Source organism: Pseudophryne corroboree, chromosome 11 (genome assembly GCF_028390025.1).
Source record: "Pseudophryne corroboree isolate aPseCor3 chromosome 11, aPseCor3.hap2, whole genome shotgun sequence".
Taxonomy (NCBI): Eukaryota; Metazoa; Chordata; class Amphibia; order Anura; family Myobatrachidae; genus Pseudophryne; species Pseudophryne corroboree.
In genome coordinates, this window is record NC_086454.1 from 320,579,074 (window position 1) to 320,605,531 (window position 26,458).

At 47.6% G+C, this 26,458-nt stretch overlaps 1 protein-coding gene across 1 annotated transcript in view; it reads left to right on the forward strand.

Annotated features, from left to right (window-relative positions):
- IRF8 (interferon regulatory factor 8) overlaps window positions 1-13,993 on the forward strand; it is a 47,089-nt gene extending 33,096 nt beyond the window's left edge. The window contains exons 8-9 of the mRNA XM_063945688.1: window positions 3,802-3,917; window positions 10,669-13,993. Of these exons, the coding sequence (XP_063801758.1) occupies window positions 3,802-3,917; window positions 10,669-10,842 (290 nt within the window). The 3' untranslated portion in view covers window positions 10,843-13,993. The remainder of the gene's footprint in view (window positions 1-3,801; window positions 3,918-10,668) is intronic.
- Window positions 13,994-26,458: the final 12,465 nt, after the last annotated feature.

A 26,458-nucleotide genomic window follows, 5' to 3' on the forward strand; every position in this document is an offset into this window, starting at 1 on the left:
CAGTGGGAAGGGGTGGGAAAGTGCTTATTTTGTCAAAAAAAATTGCGTGGGGTCCCCCCTCCTAAGCATAACCAGCCTCGGGCTCTTTGAGCCGATCCTGGTTGCAAAAATATGGGGGAAAAAATGACAGGGGTTCCCCCATATTTAAGCAACCAGCATCGGGCTCTGCGCCTGGTCCTGGTCCCAAAAATACGGGGGACAAAAAGAGTAGGGGTCCCCCGTATTTTTAAAACCAGCACCGGGCTCCACTAGCTGGACAGATAATGCCACAGCCGGGGGTCACTTTTATATAGTGCCCTGCGGCCGTGGCATCAAAAATCCAACTAGTCACTCCTGGCCGGGGTACCCTGGGGGAGTGGGGACCCCTTCAATCAAGGGGTCCCCCCCCCAGCCACCCAAGGGCCAGGGGTGAAGCCCGAGGCTGTCCCCCCCCATCCAATGGGCTGCGGATGGGGGGGCTGATAGCCTTTGTTGTAAAAGAAAAGATATTGTTTTTAGTAGCAGTACTACAAGTCCCAGCAAGCCTCCCCCGCATGCTGGTACTTGGAGAACCACAAGTACCAGCATGCGGCGGAATAACTGGCCCGCTGGTACCTGTAGTACTACTACTAAAAAAATACCCAAAAAAAGACAAGACACACACACCGTGAAAGTATAATTTTATTACATACATACACACATACATACATACTTACCTTAAGTTCCCACGCAGGTCGGTCCTCTTCTCCAGTAGAATCCAAGGGGTACCTGTTGAAGAAATTATACTCACGAGATCCAGGGGTCCAGGCTCCTCGGGAAATCCAGGGGTAAGCCACGTACTTGAAAAAAATAACAAAACGGTGTCCCGACCACGAACTGAAAGGGGACCCATGTTTGCACATGGGTCACCTTTCCACGAATGCCAGAAACCCACTCTGACTTCTGTCTAAGTGGGTTTCTTCAGCCAATCAGGGAGCGCCACGTTGTAGCACTCTCCTGATCAGCTGTGTGCTCCTGTCCTCACTGACAGGCAGCACATGGCAGTGTTACAATGTAGCGCCTATGCGCTACATTGTAACCAATGCTGGGAACTTTCTGCCCTGCGGTTGACCTAAAGTGACGTCACCGCTGAGCAAGAAAGTTCCCAGCATTGGTTACAATGGAGCGCATAGGCGCTACATTGTAACACTGCCGTGTGCTGCCTGTCAGTGAGGACAGGAGCACACAGCTGATCAGGAGAGTGCTACAACGTGGCGCTCCCTGATTGGCTGAAGAAACCCACTTAGACAGAAGTCAGAGTGGGTTTCTGGCATTCGTGGAAAGGTGACCCATGTGCAAACATGGGTCCCCTTTCAGTTCGTGGTCGGGACACCGTTTTGTTATTTTTTTCAAGTACGTGGATTACCCCTGGATTTCCCGAGGAGCCTGGACCCCTGGATCTCGTGAGTATAATTTCTTCAACAGGTACCCCTTGGATTCTACTGGAGAAGAGGACCGACCTGCGTGGGAACATAAGGTAAGTATGTATGTATGTGTGTATGTATGTAATAAAATTATACTTTCACGGTGTGTGTGTCTTGTGTTTTTTTGGGTATTTTTTTAGTAGTAGTACTACAGGTACCAGCGGGCCCGTTTTTCCGCCGCATGCTGGTACTTGTGGTTCTCCAAGTACCAGCATGCGGGGGAGGCTTGCTGGGACTTGTAGTACTGCTACTAAAAACAATATCTTTTCTTTTACAACAAAGGCTATCAGCCCCCCCATCCGCAGCCCATTGGATGGGGGGGACAGCCTCGGGCTTCACCCCTGGCCCTTGGGTGGCTGGGGGGGGACCCCTTGATTGAAGGGGTCCCCACTCCCCCAGGGTACCCCGGCCAGGGGTGACTAGTTGGATTTTTGATGCCACGGCCGCAGGGCACTATATAAAAGTGACCCCCGGCTGTGGCATTATCTGTCCAGCTAGTGGAGCCCGGTGCTGGTTTTAAAAATACGGGGGACCCCTACTCTTTTTGTCCCCCGTATTTTTGGAACCAGGACCAGGCGCAGAGCCCGATGCTGGTTGCTTAAATATGGGGGAACCCCTGTCAATTTTTTTCCCATATTTCGGCAACCAGGATCGGCTCAAAGAGCCCGAGGCTGGTTATGCTTAGGAGGGGGGACCCCACGCAATTTTTTTTTAAAATTTTACAGTGTTTAATAAAAAAAAAAAAAAAATAGAACCCCAGCACGGATCACACAGATCCGGCCGAGATTAATTGTAAAAAAGTCGGCAGTGTTTTGCTAATCACTGCCGTAAAAAACACAAAAAAAACACGAATGACATCGACATCGGAAGAAAAGAAAAACCCGAATACGACAGCTTAGTAAATCCATCGTAATAAATTCAAAAAGTTGCAGTTTTACACTTTCGATGTCATTCGTGATTGAACTTTGACCTGAAACGGGAAAATACGAATCTTAGTAAATTTACCCCCTTGTGTGAAACTACATTGTTCGTTGTAATAGTACGATGCGCGTGCGCATTGCGCCGCATACGCAGAAGTGCCGATTTTTTGCCTGGTCGCTGCGCAGCGACCGAAAGCAGCTAGCGATCAACTGGGAATGACCCCCAATAAGCCTTGTCTGGAGTCCTTGCACCCTCCACTACTGGGTCAGCTGCTCATTATCACTGCTGATACATTGCCATGTGTGACCTGCTCACTGGATATCTGCTTCCTAAACGGCCATAACAGTGAATGCAGCAAGAGATATAATAATATAAAGTAATACTTGGCTCTTCCAGATTTCATACAGTGGAACTGCAGACACAGGAATTCAAAATGAGTCACCCAGAGATAAAAACATTCAATTCTATCGCTATAACATTAATTACAGAAAGCACCCTGGGGCAGATGTATTAACCTGGAGAAGGCATAAGGAAGTGATAAACCAGTGATATGTGCAAGGTGATAAACGCACCAGCCAATCAGCTCCAATATGTAAATTAACAATTAGGAGCTGATTGGCTGGTGCCGTTATCACCTTGCACATATCACTGGTTTATCACTTCCTTATGCCTTCTCCAGGTTAATACATCTGCCCCCCTGTATTTAAATGCCGCCTCGAAGTAACCAGCTCCACTACCCAGCCGCCAAAGTTATGACATTTTGGACTGTGCCCTCACAGTGGCGTCTCCTCAGCAGAGTCGGATTAAAGGCCTAATTCAGACCTGATCGCTAGGCTGCATTTTCGTACAGCGGGCGATCAAGTCTAAACTGCGTATGCAACGCAATGCACAGGCGCATCGCACGGGTACAAAGCGTCTCGCCGCTCAGCGATGGGTTTGTGCGAAGGATCCGTTTGCACGGGCGTTCGCAAGGAGATTGTAAGGAAGAAGCCGTTTGTGGGTGGCAACTGGCCGTTTTGTGGGAGTGGTTGGAAAAACGCAGGCGTGTCCAAGCGTTTGCAGGGAGGGTTCCTGATGTCAATTCCGGTCCCGGACAGGCTGAAGTGATCGCAGCGGCTGGGTAAGTCCTGGGCTACTCAGAGACAGCACAGAATCTGTTTGTACAGCTCTGCTACACATGCCTTCGCACACTTGCACAGCTAAAATACACTCCCTTATGGGCGATGACTATACGATCGCAGGACTGCAAAAAAAACCCTAGCGTGCGAACAGGTCTGAATTAACCCCTAAGACGCCATGCGGCCATAGGTAACATACTGGTTTAAGCCCCAGTCCCATCTAATACAACAACATAAAGATAGGGGGATCTGGACCACCCAGTGGCCAAGAAGCAGCGTGTAAAAGCAGGCATTTATATTCTCTTCTATTATCTTTCCAGAATTCCAACATTGTTACTCCAACCAGCTGAGACTCCCAGACAGCAAAGTGACGTTATGCTTCGGAGAAGAGTTTCCGGATGGGACCCCGGTGCACCTAAAGCTGATCATTGTGCAGGTGAGAAGATGTCAGGTGACCTGACCACATGCAGCCTGGGGCTGCTCACTAGTCCGTGTATCGATAGGGAAGAGATCCCACCTTCCACATAGGCAGGGCATGATGCGGGCATATGTATTTTACCACAAGGGTATGCCTTGCAAACTATATGCCTGCAGCAGAGCTTATTTATTACCATGGCGTGATGTACCCCAAGGATCCAGTGTAGCTCTGCGTGATGTTTGACTCCGCCCATATTTGCCTATAACAGCAGGCAATATATTACAAGATATCCTGCCTATCACTATGGGGTGCGAGTCAAAACTTGCACTGGTGATTTCAGCAATGTGCTGTTCCTGAGCAGCCCATCACGGACATCGCGCACAACTGAACTGGCGCTAAGGAGTCGGTGAAACACAGTAACCGTAATTTTGGTTGTGGCCGTTACCGCTGGGCATTTTCTGCTCCTTAGTCTGGGGGTGTATCGATTGGCTGTGACATCATAGCGCTGCTTCCCCAGACATCACATACGGGTAGGGGCAGCAGCTGGTCGCTCACTGTTTGGGGTTTTGAAAGCAAAGTACAAGTCCCCCTTTTACACTCACACAGCCGGGTCACTCCCGGGATGCGTCCCGGGATGCATTCCCGGGACTGACCCCTTTCACACTGCACTAAGACCTGGGATCGACCCGGGACAGCCCCATTTACACTGATCCCGGGATATCCCTGCAAATGCATATGTATGTCATTAGAAATTGCCTTGGGCTCTGAAAGATGACATCTTCTTTTCTGAGCCCAAGAAAACTCCAATCCGAGGCCTTTTAACAGTCCCGGGAAGTGAATCCCGGGATGGGCCCTTTCACACTACCCAGCTTCCCGGGACGGTCCCGGGTTTAACCCAGGTCGAGACCTGGGTTGAAATCCCGGGATGCTCGTCCCGGGAAATTGTCCCTGTACCCTTTCACACTGAGAAAAATCCCGGGAAGATGCGCGTTCACATGCAAAATCCCGGGATTTTCATGCGAGTGTAAAAGGGGTAGTGACATTGTGTCCCTCATTCACTGATTTAGTCATCCCCTATACATTGGAGCCCAAGGCAACCGCTATGGTGATTAAAATGCTGCTTCTGTAATAATCCACTAAAAATGTCACACTGTGCAGTAATCCAGCACTTATATAAAAATAATAATATTAATAGTTATGTGCACAACTTTTTTTTACATACAATCAGATGTGATTTGAATAATGGGTATACTGGGTTCAGTATGAAATACCGGTGGGTGGGATGCAGGTGGTCACATGACCGACAGAGGTATCCCGACAATTAAACTAGGACTAAACCCCCACCCAGTGCCTAACCCTAAACCGATCCCTGATACCTCCGGGATGTCGGCTGTCAGTGTTCCGGCGCCGGTCTCCTGAGTGGTACCGGGAATCCGGTGTTGGACACATGACCGCCGATTTCCCGACCGCCGAATCCCTGTATATTTACCAATGGTCGATTTAACAGACGATTTTTTATATTCATTTATAAATGTTAGTAAATGGTGTTTCTGAACTTAACTATGGAGGCTGTGGCTGTCAAGGGCCTCAAACGTGCCTTTCCTTTTATTTATTGAACCGTTCTTTTCCTTCTGGCCTAGACAATTGGACATTTTGAAACTAGGCAGCTGCAAAATTTTTATTCGAATCAGGCAGCTGATGGGAGCTGGGAAAATCTGCTCCTTTACTAGACTTGCCCTCACGGAAGAATGGCGCTATCTACAGGTCTGACACTCTCTATACACCAATCATCTTGAGGAGTCTTCCTTCAGGGAGTTCTCGCCTTTTGAATGTTTATTTTGTACACCTGAGCATGCCATATCTCAACCATATCAGGTTCTCCTCGGATGTCCTTTCACTGAGTTTCTCCCGCACATGGGAGTACGAATTGAGCAGAGAGCATGGAGTTGACAGCTGGGTCAAAATCTTTAGATTGGCGCACGTTTCTTCTCTGAGTACCTGTGTTGTAGAGACAGCGTACAAGTCAATTATGTGTAGTTATGGTTGCCCACATGTCCTAAGCAAAATGCATATAGGTGTTTCCAACATTTGCTGAAGATGTTCCTCTTCAGTTCTCAGCTACACATTTGGTGGGATTGTCCTGTACTCTGACCCTAATGTGATGCAGTGCTTAAGCTCTCAGCTGAAATTTTTTGAGAGGCAGTACCGGCTGACCCCACCTTCTGGTTTTCCCACCTATCCTCGTTGCCCATTGTGAGCAATAAAAGTTCTCTTTTGAAACATCTGAATAATGCCACCAAAGCAGATATTCCTGTATGTTGGCATTCTTCTTCTCATCCAACAATTTCAGACTAGCTTTTTAAGACTGACTTTTACATGAATATGGATGACCTATTTCTTACTTTGTCTGATGACTATGAGACTTTTCTGGACACTTGGTTCAGATGGCTTGAATTTAAGGAATCTGCCTCTTACAAGTCACATTATCCTTCTCTTCACTTGATGCTCTCCTGACCGTCCAACCTCTAGCTCTTTCCTTTTTTTAAGACCTGCTGTCTGGCAATCACCCACCAAGACCGGGACCGAGAGAGTCATGGACTTCACTGTTTCTTTATAGTTATAATACCATTTGCTTCACCTCTCAGGCTGGCTGACTCTCCTGCCGTCCTACTTCCCAGTTACCTCCTCCTTATATTTTTGCATCTTTTCTGTACTACTTGTGCTTGCTATTCTCGCTAGATGACCTGCATATTCATTTATGTTTTGATCTGTTTATAACATTATTCAGTCTTACTGTATCTACCTCAGTTTCTGTATCCTGTTATCACTGTGTGTCACTTATTGCTGGGCAAAGGGCCGGTTCTAGACTTTGCGGAGCTCAGGGCCAAAGTTTCCTTTGGGCAAGAGACAACGATAAGTGTGTGGAAAGGGCACTGGCCCTTAATGGAAACCCCAAGTAGCACTAGTGCAGGAAAAGTGAAAACAAATGGGTATGAGATCTAACCTCTGACTTCTGTGTCCAGGTCGCACTCTGGCAGCGCAGCTTAATTTATATACTGTATGCCGGCTGGCAGATGGTTACTTAAAATTGTGAGGCTCTCCGTTTCTCAGGATGCAGTCCCACTTTGGTGCTCACTCCTAAGCTGTGGTCTGTAGCGCTTTAAGCAGTAGCAGCTCTGTCCCTTCAGGTTGGGCAGACTTAGGGCTGCACGCTCCTAGACTTTAGTTCGGAGCAGGTTACCCCGGCACCCTTCTCCCAACGGCAGCGGCTCTTTGTTTACAGGTTGGGAAGGATCTCTATGACACTCTCCTCTATCCCTCTTTACCAGTGGCGTGTGGTGGGGAGAGGCAGAGCCTTTCCTGTCATACTAAAGTATACACCAGAGTTCTGACTATATAAAGTAAGTGAAAAATACAAAAATCATAAAAAATATCTTCATTGTATTATTATAATAATTTTTATAATCAGAACTTTGGAGTATAAAGTCTATGACAGGTGAAACAGTGCCTCGCCTCCCTACCTTTTACGCTAATTTCTGATCAAACCTCACCAAATCTACAGCAGTATATACCTGTGTATAATGCCCACATAATCCCTCGGACTCATGTATTGCATGTAAATCTGGCTCTGATACTAGCTAGTGTCTCCTGAGCCATTTACCTCACTGCATGTTCTTGCTCGTTACCATACCAACGCGCGTGGCCCATGAGACGCAGAGCTGTGCCTTTCTCACAAAAAATAAAACTTGGCACGTCATATTTACAGTCCCGGTAATGGCTGTTCTGCGGCTGTGCCCCTCAGGCTACAGAGTCCCAAGCGACGGCCCTGCTTGTCCACCTTTAGAACTACCACTGGCTGGGCCATGCCATTGGGACTATTTTTTGTACTTCGTTTGTTCTCCTTTGGCATGTAAATCAATAAAAATAATATGCATTTAATGTGTGTTTTAGCCCCTCACCACAACACCAATTTAGATCGATTTTTATCAAGTACAAATCGATTAACATTGGTAAATATACTCCACGGTCTCCAATCTCTAATATCCTTATACTATATATGTACTGTATATTGATGAAATACAAATTCCATTTTTCAGCTTTAGCAACTAATTCTATTTACAAGTACATATATACAACAGTTCTAAAAGTGTATGTGTGTGTGTGTGTGTGTGTGTGTGTGTAATATGTATGTGCGTGTGTCTGTGTGTGTATAGTGTGTCCATGTAAGTAAGAAAGCTGCTAAAATTATATTGTTATAGTTTGTTAGTAGGGATGTCACTGTATTCGGAGAGTAACATAGTAACATATTTAGTGACATAGGCCCTCATTCCAAGTTGTTCGCTCGCTAGCTGCTTACTGGGAGTGAATCTTAGCTTTGCAGAATTGCGAACGAAAGATTAGCAGAATTGCGAATATAAATTTCTTAGCAGTTTCTGAGTAGCTCGAGACTTACTCTGCCACTGCGATCAGTTCAGTCAGTTTCGTTCCTGGTTTGACGTCACAAACACCCCCAGCGTTCGCCCAGACACTCCCCCGTTTCTTCAGACAGTCCCGCGTTTTTCACAGAAACGGCAGCGTTTTTTCGCGCACACCCATAAAACGGCCAGTTTCCGCCCAGAAACACCCACTTCCTGTCAATCACACTACGATCACCAGAACGATGAAATTTCTTCGTTAAACCGTGAGTAAAATACCAAACTTTTTTGCAAATTTACTTGGCGCAGGCGCACTGCGAACATTGCGCATGCGCAGTTTGCGACTAATCGCTCCGTTGCGAAAAAAACTAACGAGCGAACAACTCGGAATGAGGGCCATAGTTTCTGAGGTTGAAAAAGGACAATTTGGCCATCGAGTTCAACCTGTTAGTGGTCTCCTACACAGAACTATTTTTATCTGTGGTGAGTGTTTAGCCGCAAACTAAAACACTCAGTTTTTTTTATTACTATAGTACATGATTTACCCACCATAACCCTCTATATCCTTATCCATTAGGAATTTATCAAGCCCATTTTTAAAAGTAGTGACTGAGTCCACCATCACTACTCTCTCAGGCAGGGAATTCCATACACGTATTGTCCTTACTGTGAAGAAATCTTTCCGTCTCTTTGTGCGAAATCTCCTCTCTTCCAACCTAAGCAGGTGTCCACGTGCCGTGTACTTTTTGATGATCTTACCAAAAACAAATCCCCCACTAGCTTTGTGTATTGAGCCCTTATATATTTGTAAATGTTAATCATGTCCCCTTTTAATCTCCTTTTTTCCAATGTAAACATGCCTAGCCTGGCAAGCCTTTCCTCGTATTTTAGAGTCTCCATCCTCTTTATCGATTTGGTCGCTTGTCTCTGAACCTAGTTCCAGGATATCCTTTTCGTAGTATGGTGCCCATAATTGTACACAGTATTCAAGATGTGGCCTCACTAGTGATTTATATGGTGGGAATATAACACTCTCATCCCTTGCATCAATTCCCAGCTTATTGCATGCTAATACCTTGTTTGCCTTTTTTTGCTGCATTTCTACTTTAGGTACTACTGTTAAGCAGTAGCGGATCTTGCCACGGGCAAGCAGGACTTTTGCCCGGGGCGCCGCCTTCCGGAGGGCGCCGGCGCCATCCGGAGGGTGCCGCACCACGGCAAGATCCGCTGCTGCTGTGCCCCCGCTGCCGCTGTCCGCTGTGAAGGGAAACTAGACGCGGCTGCCCACTGTGAAGGGAAACTAGACGCTACGCGTCTAGTTTCCCTTCGTGGAGAATAACCTTTTCTGTAATGATGTGCAGTGCGCGTTGTCGTCATCGCGCACCGCACAGCAAAGGTCCTCTCCACGAAGGGAGCGTCTAGTTTTCCTTCGTGGAGAGGACCTTTGCTGTGCGGTGCGCGATGACGTCATCGCGCACCGCACATCATCTCAGCGGCGCTACTACTGTACAGGGGGCGTAACTGACCACGCCCCCTGTATGAAGCCACGCCCCCTATGGCCGCCCGGGTCGCAAAAAGACCTTGAGCCGGCCCTGCTGTTAAGTTTTTAGTAGTGATGTCACTGGCATCATATGACTTTGTGTGACTGTGTTGCTTCACGGATGAATACTGTCAGTGAAGTAAAATGCACCTGGATATCAGAATCACAGCATATGGGCATACTGCTTTGTTTTACATGGAAACATCTCCCCCAATTGTAAAATCTAGGTATATTCCAAGTTGCCTTAGAGTTCTGTGACCTGTATAGACACTCAGTCTGCGGCCTTGTACTTTTATGTGGTTATTGAAGTCTGCATATGGTAAGGGGTAGATTACTATTTCCACATACATTTCATGTATCATTATTGAGGTGTAATTCGCACCGTTAGGTCCTAAACATCAGATGTGTAAATGGGGTGTGGTATGTTATACCGGCAGCCGGGCTCCCGGCGACCAGCATACCGGCGCCGGAAGCCCGACCGCCGGCATACCGACAGCGTGGCGAGCGCAAATGAGCCCCTTGCGGGCACGGTGGCGCGCTACGGGCGCCACACTATTTATTCTCCCTCCAGGGAGGTCATGGACCCCCATGAGAGAGAAAAACTGTCGGTATGCCGGCTGTCGGGATTCCGGCACCGGTATACTGTGCGCCGGGATCGCGACAGTCGGCAACCTTAAGACCACCCGTGTAAATGTGCAGCATACAGATAAGGGTAATGTCTGAGCCTAACATTCCCAGTTCTTCCACAACCCCCCAACACCTTACCCCATCTATTTTGTGCGTGACGTCAAACTCTACTCTCTACTCTCTCTAGATTGAACAGCTTGGCCTGAAACAACTAATAGATAACTCAGTGAAGAATTACAACACAGCTAGCCTGCATTTACTGCCAGACCCCCAGATGGACCCAGTCCAGCGCCTCCTCCCGGAACCCTGCACAACGCACCAGCGGGCATTCTACAGAGAGACACCGCAGATCACCGTCTGAACCCGGACTAAGCGTGATCATTTGTACATTCCAGAAATAAATGTTTATTTTTATAGTTTCTTTATAAAACTACTTTGTATAGTGGGGTTTTGGAGGTAAAGGGGTATTATTTTATTTTTCTGTAGAGAAATATTTTGTGAGGTTTCTGATTCTGGTCTTTTCAAGTCTCCTTCTTCCCCGTTATATCTGGAGAGTGCTACCAAGGGGATGTAGTTAAATTGACAACACTTACGCTGCCAACAATTGAAATGTCAACAAAGTGATATTGACAGGTGAATGTCGACTTCATAGTAATGTTATTTAATGCATGTTACCCGTATTGGCATGATGACTTTACTGTCACGTTTAACGTTATAATGCCGACACAGCTAATATGCTTTTGACTGTCCAAAGCATAAGGGTTGACAAACCGTATGCATCCCTTACCAAGATCCCCTTTCTGACTGTAACTGTATAATAGATTTCCTGTACGTAATAAGTATCCGGTAACAGACTGAAGGATCCCATTTATCTGTCCAGTTTATTAAATTGTCCCAGGCGGAGCATCCTGACGAGCTGCATTTTCCCTATAAATGACCTTGTCCAGCAGCAAAAGCCCCATTTTTTTTACAGCTCAGTCCATCAAAAATAGTACATTACATTCACAAATCTGTGTGTGTGTTGTTTTTTATACATTCACAGATCTTGAGATGAGTTGCTGTGTACCTGAGCACAAGTTATTGTCCTCTGTTATCAGGCATTCGTCCACTAATTATCCACAAATAGGACAGACTTATAAAGCTACTTTTTCTCAGGGCAGTACTTATAGCCTAAGTTCCAGCTCTCTCTAATCGCTCTAGCAGGTAATTTCATTACCCCAAACTTATTAGTTTGAATTTATTGGTTTGCTTGCACCCTCCTGCAACTTTTTTGGAACGTATTCGTTTTATCTTACTGAATTCCTTTTCTGTGTTTCAGTTTTATTATTTTTTCATTTACATTGACAGGCTGAGTTGTTTTTTTTGTTGCCCTGGAACACTACCACATAAAGCTGCATCCTGGATACAACCGTGCTTGCGTGCAGAGAGCAACAACATAAATGAAACTGCCTGATAATTTAAAAATGTGACTAAACAATACTGAAAGGAATCAGGAAGATAGAGCAATGAATTTACTACAAGTTGATGAGATTTGCAAGCCAGTAAAATTAGTCATTTGTATCAGGGGCATAACAACCAGAGGCAATGGAGACGCCTGCCTCCAGACTCCAAGCCCTCAAGGGGCACCTGCATGTGTTGCTGCAGAGCTAATGGTCTCTGTCGCTGGAGCTTTGCAAACACCTGCAATAGGGGACAGGACGGCTCCTGTCTGGTACTGCCCAGCCTATGCTGCAAGCAAGCGACGGTGCACCAGCGGCTGCTGCTGGACCGTGAGGTGGGACTCGCCAGTGAACGCTGACTCTGCATGCTGCAGACGACTGAATCTCATGAGTGTGATACTGACCCACCAGCCTTGGTCAATTCTCTGGGGGCTCTGGTTCCTGTAGACCAACTGAGAACGGTATCTATATAAATCTCTAAGTCACGTGTGTGGTGTGTAATACATACTGTAACACGGGTACTGTAAATAAGGACTCGCAGGCAGGTTCTCTGGTTACAACCACAGTGTCTTTACTGGCATGACACTTGTAGCACAGCATACACAGGCTTGGGCCTAGTCACACAGGTACATACAGAAAAACAAACAGATGAACATAAAAGTTCCTAGCACTTCCCGTGCTGAAAAGTCACTCTGCTGCAGTGGCTTGCAGCTACACATGCCATACTCTCCTGTCCACAGTCCCTGGCACTATAAACTGAGCCCCACTCACTGGTCTCTAACAGGCATCAGTGCAATGCATTGTGGGCAAATGTTATTTTTAAACCCTTTTCCTGCACCTGACTTCCTGCTGTCTCTGGGTGAGCTGGAAAACCCAGACATCTGTTTCTCCAGTTGCAGCTGTGCAGGCCTTGTTTTCTTCTCCCTTGGAGTGAGCTTGATCTTACCAGAATGTGGGCAGTTGTGAGACACAAGCCCTCTCACCGCAATACAGACCGCAATCTGCACAATAAACCTGTAGCCTACGGTTCTGTGTCTAAATCTATTTTGCATATTTACAGTAATACACAAATTTAGAATTCACCGTTTCTCTTGATTGTGAGACACTGACAGTTCATAACTGACCCTCAGACATGACATGAAATGTGTACACCTCAGTTATTACATATGTAACTAATAAATGTGTTTTGTATGTTTTGGGTGATATTTCTATACTATGATGTTAAACTACTGAAGGTGGATTCTGTGATTCTACATCAGACATTATTTGCTGTATTTAACAGATAAATGAAGTGCTTGGTTGGAATATTGAGCTTTTAACTATTGCTGAAACAAAGTGAAATGTGTTGTAGATCACATAAATCAAATGACTCTCTAGCAAGCGTGAATTGTTTGATCTCAATTTCTGTTTATACTAAGGATGTGCCAAATCTTGGATTCAGGGGGTAATTCCAAGTTGATCGCAGCAGGAATTTTTTTAGCAGTTGGGCAAAACCATGTGCACTGCTGGGGGTGGGGGTGGGGGGGCAGATATAACGTGCAGAAAGACTTAGATTTGGGTGGGTTATTTTGTTTCTGTGCAGGGTAAATACTGGCTGCTTTATTTTTACACTGCAAATTAGATTGCAGATTGAACACACCACACCCAAATCTAACTCTCTCTGCACATGTTATATCTGCCTCCCCTGCAGTGCACATGGTTTTGCCCAACTGCTAACAAAATTCCTGCTGCGATCAACCTGGAATTTCCCCCCCAGTTCGGAACTTGTCTGAATCCTATGGATGTTTGGCAAGATTCTGACCAAATCCTAATTTTCAAATAATTCTATATGGGCATTTGATGTCAGCAGATAACATTTAAGCAAATATTTTATCCTGCTAAATTGTAGTATGTAGTAGGATTTAAATTCAACAACAGTAAAATTCTATATTGGATTCAGAGCATCCTTACTTTATAAATATATTTTCATTGTGGCCCTATTATTTGATGCAAAAATATATATATTTGTTACAGATGATGGCTCATTTCTTTTTATTTATTTGAATATTGCTTAAATAAAATGACATTTTGTAATTCTTATTTCAGATTCTTTTATTTATTAAGGTAAAACCAATGTAAAATATTAGGGCATACTTGTGAATTATACAATAATGCTTGGAACACAAAAGAAAAAAAGATTTGTCTTGGTGTGGTGCACCACACCAAGACAAATCGTTTTTCTTCTGTGTTGCATGTATATTACTATTTGTCATGTGCTATGTGTGGTAGCACACCCCATGTTATAATATTGATATGAGTTGACATTAAAATAAAATAGGGGGTCTTCCTTTATATTTTTACAAAGACAGTATCCTGTACAATTGGCATTTCCTACATTTACCTACAATAATGCGTGGACCTTTGACTTCATTCGTAAAGCTTGAGTACTACAAGTACTAAATTGCCAACCCCCAACTTTCTTGTGAATAGTAAGAATTTATTCAACAGTATGTATAGGTAGCTATTAGCAAGGAAGAAAAGGAACAGGCAGTATACAAGTATATAGTATTCCTTATAGAAATTTTGGAGGGCAGGGAGCCGGACTGCGGGGGAATATGTGAGCGGCGCGCGCGTCCACAAAGGGGGTGTGGTCATGAAAATAGGGGGCGTGGCTATCTAACCTCACGGAAGTGGGCGGTGCGGCCCCACAGATGTTACTACAGGGGGCGTGGGCGGCCAGCGGCGTCACTGTTGGGGTCGTGCCCAGCACATACGGAGGTGCTGGGCTTCCCCCAAACACTCTCCAGTAGCGTGAATGGATGCCGTGCGCATGCGCACGGCATCTTTACACGCTGGGAGGGCAGGAAGCAGCCGGCTGTTTTAGCTGGGTGCTGCAGAAAGGGCAGGGCGAATTTTGCCCTTAAAAAATCGGGCAGGGTGCGGCGCCCTGCTAAAATAGCCTAGCATGCAGGCCCACCAGGACAACATGACAGATTCCGAAGGGCCGGTCCCATCCCCCCCTCAGCCAGGCCGATTCACACTCAGGCTGGGCTGGCTCACACTGCTTCCAGTACTTGCGGTTCATTGGAACGCAATCCGGAAGTTAGGCTAGCGGGCACTTCCTGGTGCCGCTAGCTGTGAAAAGTGGTGAAGCTGTTCTACCAACAGGGGACCTGGAAAAATGTAACCAGCCCAGCAGCATCCTCTGCCTGGCCCCTGACAAAGGTCTCTTCAACGAGCCCGGGAGCAGCAGCACAGCGATGGTCGGAGCCGGGTTCACTACACCCGCCGCCACCTTAACTCTCACTGAACTGGCCAGAGCGGCGACTGAGCACTGAAGGGGACCCGGCAGAGGGGTTATTTTTGATTACATTATTTCTCTGACGTCCTAGTGAATGCTGGGTACTCCGTAAGGACCATGGGGTATAGACGGGCTCCGCAGGAGACTGGGCACTCTTAAAAGAAAGATTAGGTACTATATCTGGTGTGCACTGGCTCCTCCCTCTATGCCCCTCCTCCAGACCTCAGTTAGTATCTGTGCCCGGCCAGAGCTGGATGCACCCTAGGGGCTCTCCTGAGCTTCCTAGAAAAGAAAGTATTTGTTAGGTTTTTTATTTTCAGTGAGATCTGCTGGCAACAGACTCACTGCTACGTGGGACTGAGGGGAGAGAAGCGAACCTACCTGCTTGCAGCTAGCTTGGGCTTCTAAGGCTACTGGACACCATTAGCTCCAGAGGGATCGAACACAGGCCCAGTCCTCGGTCGTCCGGTCCCGGAGCCGCGCCGCCGTCCCCCTTGCAGAGCCAGAAGAACGAAGAGAAGTTGAAAATCGGCGGCTGAAGACTCCGGTCTTCATTAAGGTAGCGCACAGCACTGCAGCTGTGCGCCATTGCTCCCTTAGCACACCACACACTCCGGTCACTGATGGGTGCAGGGCGCTGGGGGGGGGCGCCCTGGGCAGCAATTAGATTACCTTACTTGGCGAAAAGCACATAATACAGTCTGATAAACTGTATATGTGAATTAACCCCCGCCATTAAAGTACATAAAAGGACAGAAGCCCGCCGCTGAGGGGGCCGGGCCTTCTTCCTCAGCACACCGGCGCCATTTTTTCTTCACAGCTCAGCTGGAAGGAAGCTCCCCAGGCTCTCCCCTGCAGTATCCTGGTACACAAAGGGTAAAAAAGAGAGGGGGGGCACATAAATTTAGGCGCAAAACTGTGTATATAAGCTGCTATAGGGGAAAAATCACTCAGTATAGTGTACATCCCTGTATTATATAGCGCTGTGGTGTGTGCTGGCATACTCTCTCTCTGTCTCTCCAAAGGGCCTGGTGGGGGAACTGTCTTCAAATAGAGCATCCCCTGTGTGTGTGGTGTGTCGGTACGCGTGTGTCGACATGTCTGAGGTAAAAGGCTCCTCTAAGGAGGTGATAGAGCTGATATGTGTGTGGGAGGGTGTCTCCGTCGACAACGCCGATACCTGTTTGGATATGTGTAAGTGCTGAGGTAAAATTATTGCACAAAAGGTTAGGGAACAGAAAGGAAATCCACCCTGGTCTGTCCCTATGTCACAGAGTCCTTCAGAGTCTCTCTATGTTCACTATCCAAAATAACAAAGTATCGACACGGAGTTTAACTCCACTGTCGACTACGATAATGCAAAGTTACAGCCAAGAGGGCTAAAAGATATTCAATATATGATTATTGGAATAAAAGATGATTTGCATATCACTGATGACTCATCTGTGTCACGATCCGGGTATCTGGACGCCATTTCTTACCTATCAGATGCCTCCTAAGGCTGGCTCAGCGCTCCAGGACCGGATCCCATCTGTCATCCTGATGTGCACATTCCCGCATCCTCGCCTGTCTCTCTGGACGCAGTCACAGTAACGCCTTATACATCTGGCATGGCGTCTCCCGCGGCCTCCGCCGCCGTCCCTGAGCTTCTGCATTCAGAGTGGCGATTACGTCAGCCGCGGCCTCCGCTGTGTCCGCGTGGTTGGATGTGCATCTGTCAGCCTGGCGTCTCCTGTCTCCGGTGGCCGGCGCCGCCATTACTGTTTTCCAGACCACATGGATTACAATCCAAACTTCCCTCCAAGTGTCTGCATGGGCGCAGCCATCTTGGATTCTGTCAGCTGATCATTCCTACCAATCCGTTGTCAGTATTATTAATTTGCATAATTGCCTAGCCAACCCCTTCCTTGCTGCAGGTATAAATATGCTGTGCCTGAGCAAGGAAGGCGTCAGTGCTTTGGTTGTCAAACCTAGTTCCAGTTTGTCTCTCTTCTGTGAATGTCTTCCAGGTTCCAGCTCCTGTCTCCAGACTTCTGCTATAGAGACCCGCACCAGCATTCCATCTGCGGTGTAGCCTGACTCTCCGATCCATACTGGACTCACCTGTTTCCAGCTACAACATCACCTGCTTCCAGCTCAGCTTCCAGCAGTGTACAGCTTCTCTTAAAGGGCCGGTGTCCTTTCTGCAGTTTACCACTCTCCACCGGTATTATTATTTCTCCGCTCTCAAATTCTACATTTCATCTACATTGCATCGCTCTCAAGCTTTATTTATTATTTAACTGGTTCCAGCCAGTATCCACTCCGTGCCAACACCTGTCTGGTTCTAACCAGTACCCACAGCAGCATTTTATCTACAGCAGTCCAGCTTTCCCTGGAACACCAGCTGGTACGACCCTGGGCTTTCCTCATTGCTACAGTTGAGCCTGGTAAGGACTTTCCAACTTGCAGATAATAAGAACTGTCTCATACCACCAGAGCTCTGTGGCCCCTGCCACCCTGTAGTACCCAGGAACTGTATTATTATTTCTCTGCTGATTTTTATGTTACTTTTTACTGCTACTGTGATGCATGGAGTTTGTCATAAATAAATATCATTGACTTTTACTCAAGTTGTCGTGGTCACGCCTTCGGGCGGTTTCTCTTCATGTTACTTACATGTCCAGGGGTCTGATACAACCTCCCAGGTTCCGGTACATCTCAGCCCCTACAACTGAGGCTGCCTTCCGTCAGCTCAGGCCCTCAGTTGTGACAGTAAGCACTGACCAAATGAATCCAGCCGGAGACCAGGATCAAGCGGCCAGGCCGATGCAAGAACTGGCAGCCCGACTTGAACATCAGGAGGCTGCACAGGGCCACATCATCCGCTGTCTCCAGGATCTCTCTACTCGGCTGGATGGGATTCAGACAACTCTCCGTGGATCAGGCGCATCTGGGGCGTCAACCACAGTGACTCCAACTATAACCCCACCCACCTTACCCATTTCTGCTCCACGTCTTCATCTTCCAACGCCAGCAAAATTTGACGGATCTCCAAGATTCTGCAGGGGATTTCTCAACCAGTGTGAGATTCAGTTTGAGCTACAACCTGGCAATTTCCCCAGTGACCGTACAAAAATTGCCTACATTATCTCTCTTCTCAGTGGCTCAGCCCTTGATTGGGCATCACCGTTATGGGAGAGGTCCGACACCCTGCTATCTTCCTACACTGCATTCGTGTCAACATTCAGGCGCATCTTCGACGAGCCAGGCCGGGTAACTTCAGCTTAGTCTGAGATTCTCCGTTTACGCCAGGGATCACGTACTGTAGGACAATATCTTATACAGTTCCAGATCCTGGCATCCGAACTGGCATGGAACGACGAGGCCCTGTATGCTGCATTCTGGCATGGCTTATCTGAGCGTATTAAAGATGAGTTAGCTACCAGAGACTTGCCCTCTAAGTTGGATGAGCTAATCTCACTCTGCACGAAAGTTGATTTACGTTTCAGAGAGAGAGCAACTGAGCGTGGAAGATCATCTGCTCCAAAATCTTCTGCTCCTCCTCCTCGCCAACTGTCACCAACTAAAGATGAGCCCATGCAAATTGGCCGTTCCCGTTTAACTCCTGCTGAGCGCCGAAGACGTCTCTCTGAGTCTCTCTGTCTGTATTGTGCAGCTCCGTCTCACACTATTAATGCCTGTCCCAAACATCCGGGAAAACTCCAAATCCTAGCTCGCCAAGGAGAGGGCCGGCTAGGAGTAATGATCTCCTCTCCATCTCCTCAAGATTGTAATCTCCCAGTCTCGCTTCAAGTTGCTCAACGTTATCAAAACGTCATTGCCCTCCTGGATTCCGGAGCAGCTGGGAACTTTATTACCGAAGCCTATGTTAAACGGTGGTCCCTACCCACCGAGAGACTTCCTTCCTCCTTTTCCTTAACTGCCGTGGATGGCAGTAAAATTTTTTATACAGTTATTGCTCTAATGACTCTACCAGTTCGTCTGAGAGTGGGAGTTCTTCATTCCGAACTTATTTCACTGTTAGTGATTCCAAGAGCCACACATCCTGTGGTCCTGGGCCTTCCATGGCTCCGTCTTCACAATCCTACAATTGATTGGACGACTACGCAAATCCTGGCATGGGGTCCCTCCTGTGCTGAGACATGTTTGTTTAAAGTGTTGCCTGTCTGTTCTTCCTCCCCCAGGTCGTCTGATGTTCCACCTCCTCCATATCAAGATTTCACGGATGTGTTCAGTAAAGCTTCTGCTGATATCCTTCCTCCTCATAGAGAATGGGACTGCCCGATTGATCTCGTTCCAGGGAAGGTTCCACCTCGAGGCCGAACTTATCCGTTGTCTCTGCCCGAGACGCATTCTATGGAGGAATACATTAAAGAGAACCTAGCAAAGGGGTTCATTCGACCTTCTTCTTCTCCAGCCGGCGCAGGCTTCTTTTTTGTAAAAAAGAAAGATGGTGGTCTGCGGCCGTGCATCGACTACAGAGGTTTGAACGACATTACCATCAAGAACCGCTATCCTTTACCCCTGATTACTGAGCTCTTTGACAGAGTTAGCGGAGCTACCATCTTTACAAAGCTGGACTTGAGAGGTGCATACAATCTCATCCGGATCCGTGAGGGTGACGAGTGGAAGACCGCATTTAACACCCGTGACGGACATTATGAGTACCTCGTCATGCCCTTCGGATTGAGCAATGCTCCAGCTGTCTTCCAGCATTTCATCAATGAGATCTTCAGAGACATTCTATACCGTCATGTCGTGGTCTATCTAGATGATATCCTCATTTTTGCCAACAATTTAGAGGAACATCGTTTTTGGGTAAAGGAGGTTCTGTCCCGTCTCCGTGTCAATCATCTCTATTGCAAATTAGAGAAATGCGTCTTTGAAGTCAAGTCCATTCCGTTTCTAGGGTACATTGTGTCCGGTTCCGGACTAGAGATGGAACCTGAGAAACTACAAGCAATCCAGAATTGGCCGGTACCCTTAACCCTCAAAGGGGTCCAGAGGTTCTTGGGGTTCGCCAATTATTACCGAAAGTTTATACGAGACTTTTCCACCATTGTGGCGCCTATTACTGCTTTCACCAAGAAGGGTGCTAACCCGTCCAAGTGGTCTGAAGAAGCCATGCAAGCTTTTCATCTTTTAAAACAGAGGTTCATCTCTGCGCCTGTCCTGAAACAGCCTGACATCGACTCTCCTTTCATCCTAGAGGTGGATGCCTCCTCCGTTGGAGTAGGAGCGGTGTTATCTCAGAGGGCTAAAGATGGCCATTTACATCCTTGCAGTTTCTTCTCACGGAAGTTCTCCCCAGCTGAGCGCAACTATGCCATTGGCGACCAGGAGTTGCTAGCCATCAAGCTCGCTCTAGAGGAGTGGAGATATCTGTTGGAGGGAGCTTCTCATTCAATCACCATCCTTACAGACCACAAGAACCTTCTATATCTGAAAGGCGCACAATGTCTCAACCCTCGTCAGGCCAGATGGGCACTTTTCTTTTCCAGGTTCGACTTTAAACTCCAGTTCTGTCCGGGCTCTCAGAATCGCAAGGCCGATGCCCTTTCCCGCTCATGGGAGCAAGAAAATGAGTCAGAGTCTTCAGACAAGCATCCTATTATAAATCCGTTGGCATTCTCCACGGTAGGGATGGACTCTACGCCCCCATCAGGGAAAAGTTTTGTGAAGCCGACACTAAGGAAGAAGCTCATGCATTGGGCCCATGCTTCCCACTTTGCCGGACATACAGGTATCCAAAAAACCCTGGAGTTTATCTCTAGGTCCTATTGGTGGCCAACTCTGAAAAAGGACGTTTTGGAGTTTATTGCATCTTGCCCAAAGTGTGCTCAACATAAAGTATCCCGCCAGTCGCCTGCGGGGCAACTGGTTCCACTATCTGTTCCCCGTCGTCCATGGACCCATTTGTCGATGGATTTTATTACAGATTTGCCCATGTGCAACAAGTTTAATACCATCTGGGTGGTAGTTGACCGGTTCACCAAGATGGCACACTTCATTCCTCTCACCGGTCTTCCGTCAGCTTCCAAGTTGGCTCAAGTATTCATACAAGAGATCTTTCGACTCCACGGTCTTCCAGAAGAAATTATCTCAGATCGAGGAGTTCAATTCACAGCCAAATTCTGGTGAAGTTTATGTCAAGCCCTCCAAGTCAAGCTAAAGTTTTCCACGGCTTACCATCCTCAGACCAATGGTCAAACTGAGAGGGTGAATCAGGACTTGGAGTCCTTCCTCCGCATCTATGTGTCCTCCTCTCAAGATGACTGGGTTCAATTACTTCCCTGGGCCGAGTTCTGTCATAACAACCAGTATCATTCTTCATCTTCTTCAACACCATTCTTCACCAACTTTGGATTCCACCCTAAAGTCCCTGAGTTCCAACCGCTTCCAGCAACTTCTGTTCCCGCAGTGGATATCACCTTGCATCAGTTTGCCAATATCTGGAAGAGCGTACGATCAGCTCTGCTCAAGGCATCGTTCAGGTACAAGAAGTTTGCGGATAAGAAGCGTCGAGCAGTTCCTGCTCTCAAGGTGGGTGATCGGGTATGGTTATCCACGAAGAATTTGAGGTTAAGAGTTCCCAGTATGAAGTTTGCACCTCGCTACATCGGTCCTTTTAAAATTGATCAAGTCATCAATCCTGTTGCTTACAGACTCCAGTTGCCTCCCTTCTTAAAGATACCCAGGACATTCCATGTTTCCCTGTTGAAACCGCTAATCTTGAATCGGTTTCATTCCTCACTTCCTCCAACTCCGAAAGTCCAAACTCAACGAGGCGTTGAGTATGAAGTAGCCAAGATCCTGGACTCACGTCACCGTTACGGTCAACTTCAGTATCTTATTGACTGGAAGGGTTATGGCCCTGAGGAACGTTCATGGACCAATGCTTCTGATGTCCATGCTCCTGCCTTGGTCCGGAGATTCCATTCCAAGTTTCCTCAAAAGCCAAAGAAGTGTCCTGGGGCCACTCCTAAAGGGGGGGGTGCTGTCACGATCCGGGTATCTGGACGCCATTTCTTACCTATCAGATGCCTCCTAAGGCTGGCTCAGCGCTCCAGGACCGGATCCCATCTGTCATCCTGATGTGCACATTCCCGCATCCTCGCCTGTCTCTCTGGACGCAGTCACAGTAACGCCTTATACATCTGGCATGGCGTCTCCCGCGGCCTCCGCCGCCGTCCCTGAGCTTCTGCATTCAGAGTGGCGATTACGTCAGCCGCGGCCTCCGCTGTGTCCGCGTGGTTGGATGTGCATCTGTCAGCCTGGCGTCTCCTGTCTCCGGTGGCCGGCGCCGCCATTACTGTTTTCCAGACCACATGGATTACAATCCAAACTTCCCTCCAAGTGTCTGCATGGGCGCAGCCATCTTGGATTCTGTCAGCTGATCATTCCTACCAATCCGTTGTCAGTATTATTAATTTGCATAATTGCCTAGACAACCCCTTCCTTGCTGCAGGTATAAATATGCTGTGCCTGAGCAAGGAAGGCGTCAGTGCTTTGGTTGTCAAACCTAGTTCCAGTTTGTCTCTCTTCTGTGAATGTCTTCCAGGTTCCAGCTCCTGTCTCCAGACTTCTGCTATAGAGACCCGCACCAGCATTCCATCTGCGGTGTAGCCTGACTCTCCGATCCATACTGGACTCACCTGTTTCCAGCTACAACATCACCTGCTTCCAGCTCAGCTTCCAGCAGTGTACAGCTTCTCTTAAAGGGCCGGTGTCCTTTCTGCAGTTTACCACTCTCCACCGGTATTATTATTTCTCCGCTCTCAAATTCTACATTTCATCTACATTGCATCGCTCTCAAGCTTTATTTATTATTTAACTGGTTCCAGCCAGTATCCACTCCGTGCCAACACCTGTCTGATTCTAACCAGTACCCACAGCAGCATTTTATCTACAGCAGTCCAGCTTTCCCTGGAACACCAGCTGGTACGACCCTGGGCTTTCCTCATTGCTACAGTTGAGCCTGGTAAGGACTTTCCAACTTGCAGATAATAAGAACTGTCTCATACCACCAGAGCTCTGTGGCCCCTGCCACCCTGTAGTACCCAGGAACTGTATTATTATTTCTCTGCTGATTTTTATGTTACTTTTTACTGCTACTGTGATGCATGGAGTTTGTCATAAATAAATATCATTGACTTTTACTCAAGTTGTCGTGGTCACGCCTTCGGGCGGTTTCTCTTCATGTTACTTACATGTCCAGGGGTCTGATACAACCTCCCAGGTTCCGGTACATCTCAGCCCCTACAACTGAGGCTGCCTTCCGTCAGCTCAGGCCCTCAGTTGTGACAATCTGTCCCTGACACGTGAGTACACATGTTAAGGGGAAGAATGCTGAGGTAAATTTCCCTCCTCTCATGAGGAAAAAGAGCGGGAATCTCCAGACAAGGGCCCTCATTCCGAGTCGTTCGCTCGGTAATTTTCATCGCATCGCAGTGAAATTCCGCTTAGTACGCATGCGCAATATTCGCACTGCGACTGCGCCAAGTAATTTTACAATGAAGATAGTATTTTTACTCACGTCTTTTTCTTCGCTCCGGCGATCGTAGTGTGATTGACAGGAAATGGGTGTTACTGGGCGGAAACACGGCGTTTTAGGGGCGTGTGGATAAAAACGCTACCGTTTCCGGAAAAAACGCAGGAGTGGCTTGAGAAACGGGGGAGTGTCTGGGCGAACGCTGGGTGTGTTTATGACGTCAAACCAGGAACGACAAGCACTGAACTGATCGCAGATGGCGAGTAAGTCTGAAGCTACTCTGAAACTGCTAAGTAGTTTGTAATCGCAATATTGCGAATACATCGGTCGCAATTTTAAGAAGCTAAGATACACTCCCAGTAGGCGTAGGCTTAGCGTGAGCAACTCTGCTAAATTCGCCTTGCGAGCGATCAACTCGGAATGAGGGCCAAGAGACGGCAGCTTCCCACAAGAGAATTCTCAGGCTGTATCCTTTCCCCACTAGGGCCAGGATGTGTTGAGAATCTTCCCCTTGGGTGTCCTGTTTGCACTAGCTATTCTCAGGGATCCTGCAGATAGTGTGCACATTCTAGTATACTACCCAGACCGGCGATTGTGTCGGCATGGGTTTATAGCGCTGTGGCAGCGTGGACAGGTACCTTATCAGCAGAGATTGAGACCCTAGTATGCATATAAATATTTTAAGATGCTGTCTTAAGTGATAGATATATAATTATGAAGCATGCCCAAAGGGACATGAGTATACTGGGTCCTAGAGAAAAAATCTATGTCGATTTCTGCTTGACGTGTCCTGTAGAATATACATTGGACAGATGATGCCGACTTAAGAGGCATATGGAAGGCTGAGGATTGTGTGGAGAAAGGTTCTCGGGCCTGGTCTCCACAGCTATAGCTGGTAATTCTGATATTTTGCCTTATATTCCTGCACAGCCTAGGAAAGCACGACATTATTAAATGCAGCTTTTCGAATAAAGAAACAAGAAAGTCGGAGGTGCGTCCTTTCTTGTCAGAGCCGGGGGCAGAGGAAAGAAGCTGTACAACACAGCTAGTCCCCAGGAACAGAAGTCCTCCCCGGCCTCTACAAAAATCCACCGCATGTCGCTGGGGCTCCACAGGCGGAGCTAGGCCCGGTGGGGACACGCCTTCGTAAGTTCAGCCACAAGTGGGTTCACTCCCTGTTAGATCCCTGGGCAATAGAAATTGTATCGCAGGGATACAGGCTGGACTGTGAGAAGATGCCCCCTCACCGAGGACCCGGCGGGCTTCCCCCCAAGAGAGGGAGCCAGTGTTAACTGCAATTCGTAAATTGTATCTTCAACAGGTGGTGGTCAAGGGTCCCCTCCTTCAACAAGAGGGTGTTATTATTCGACCATGTTATAATCCCGAAACCAGACGGTTCGGTTAGACCCATATTGTATTAAAATCCCTGAACATATACCTGAAACGGTTCAGGTTCAAGATGGAATCGCTAAGAGCGGTCATTGCAAGCCTGAAATGAATCGGGACATAAGGGATGCATACCTTTGTGTCCCCATTTATCCACCTCATCAGGCGTACCTCAGAATTGCGGTACGGGATTGTCATTACCAATTTCACCAAGGTAATGGCGGATATGATGGTGCTCCTGCGGAAGCAAGGTGTCACTATTATCACATACTTGGATGATCTCCTCATAAAAGCGAGATCAAGAGAGCAGTTGCTGAACAGCGTATCACCTTCTCTGGAAGTGAAACGGCAACACGACTGGATTCTATATATTCCGAAGTCGCAGTTGGTTCCTACAGCTCATCTGCCTCGCCTAGGCATGATCCTAGACACAGACCAGAAGAGGGTTTATCTCCCGATAGAGAGAGCTCAGGAGCTCATGACACTGGTCAGGAATCCATTGAAAACCAAAACAGGTGTCAGTGCATCACTGCACTCGAGTCCTGGGAAGGATGATGGCATCATACGAGGCCATCCCCTTCGGCTGGTTCCATGCAAGGAAAATGGAACTTACTGGACAAGTAAAAGGTCCGGATCACATCTTCAGATGCATCGGTTAATCACCCTATCCCCCAGGGCCAGGGTGTCTCTCCTGTGGTGGCTGCGGAGTGCTCACCTTCTCGAGGGCCGCAGATTCGGCATTCAGGACTGGGTCCTGGTGACCACGGATGCAAGCCTCCGAGGGTGGGGGGCAGTTACACAGGGAAGAAAATTCCAAGGTTTGTGGTCAAGCCAACAGACTTGCCTTCACATCAATATCCTGGAACTAAGGGCCATATACAACGCCCTAAGTCAAGCGGAGTTCCTGCTTCGCGAACCAACCGGTTCTGATCCAGTCAGACCGCAGGGGCTCATGTAAACCGCCAGGGCGGCACAAGGAGCAGGGTGGCGAGGGTAGAAGCCACCAGAATTCTTCGCTGGGCGGAGAATCAAGTAAGCGCACTGTCAGCAGTGTTCATTCCGGGAGTGGACACGACCTCCACCCGGGAAAGTGGTGACTTCATCAGGAAGTCTTCACGCAGTTTTGCAAATTGATGGAAACTGCCTCAGGTGGACTACATGGCGTCCCACCTCAATAAAAAGATAAAAAAGGTTTTACGCTGTGTCAAGGGACTCTCAGGCGATAGCTGTGGTCGCACTAGTAACACTGTGGGTGTTCCAGTCGGTCTATATATTCCCTCCTCTTCCTCTCAGACCCAAGGGCTGAGAATTGTAATAAACGGAGGAGTGTGAACAATATTCTTTGCTCCGGATTGGCCAAGAAGGACTCGGTACCCGT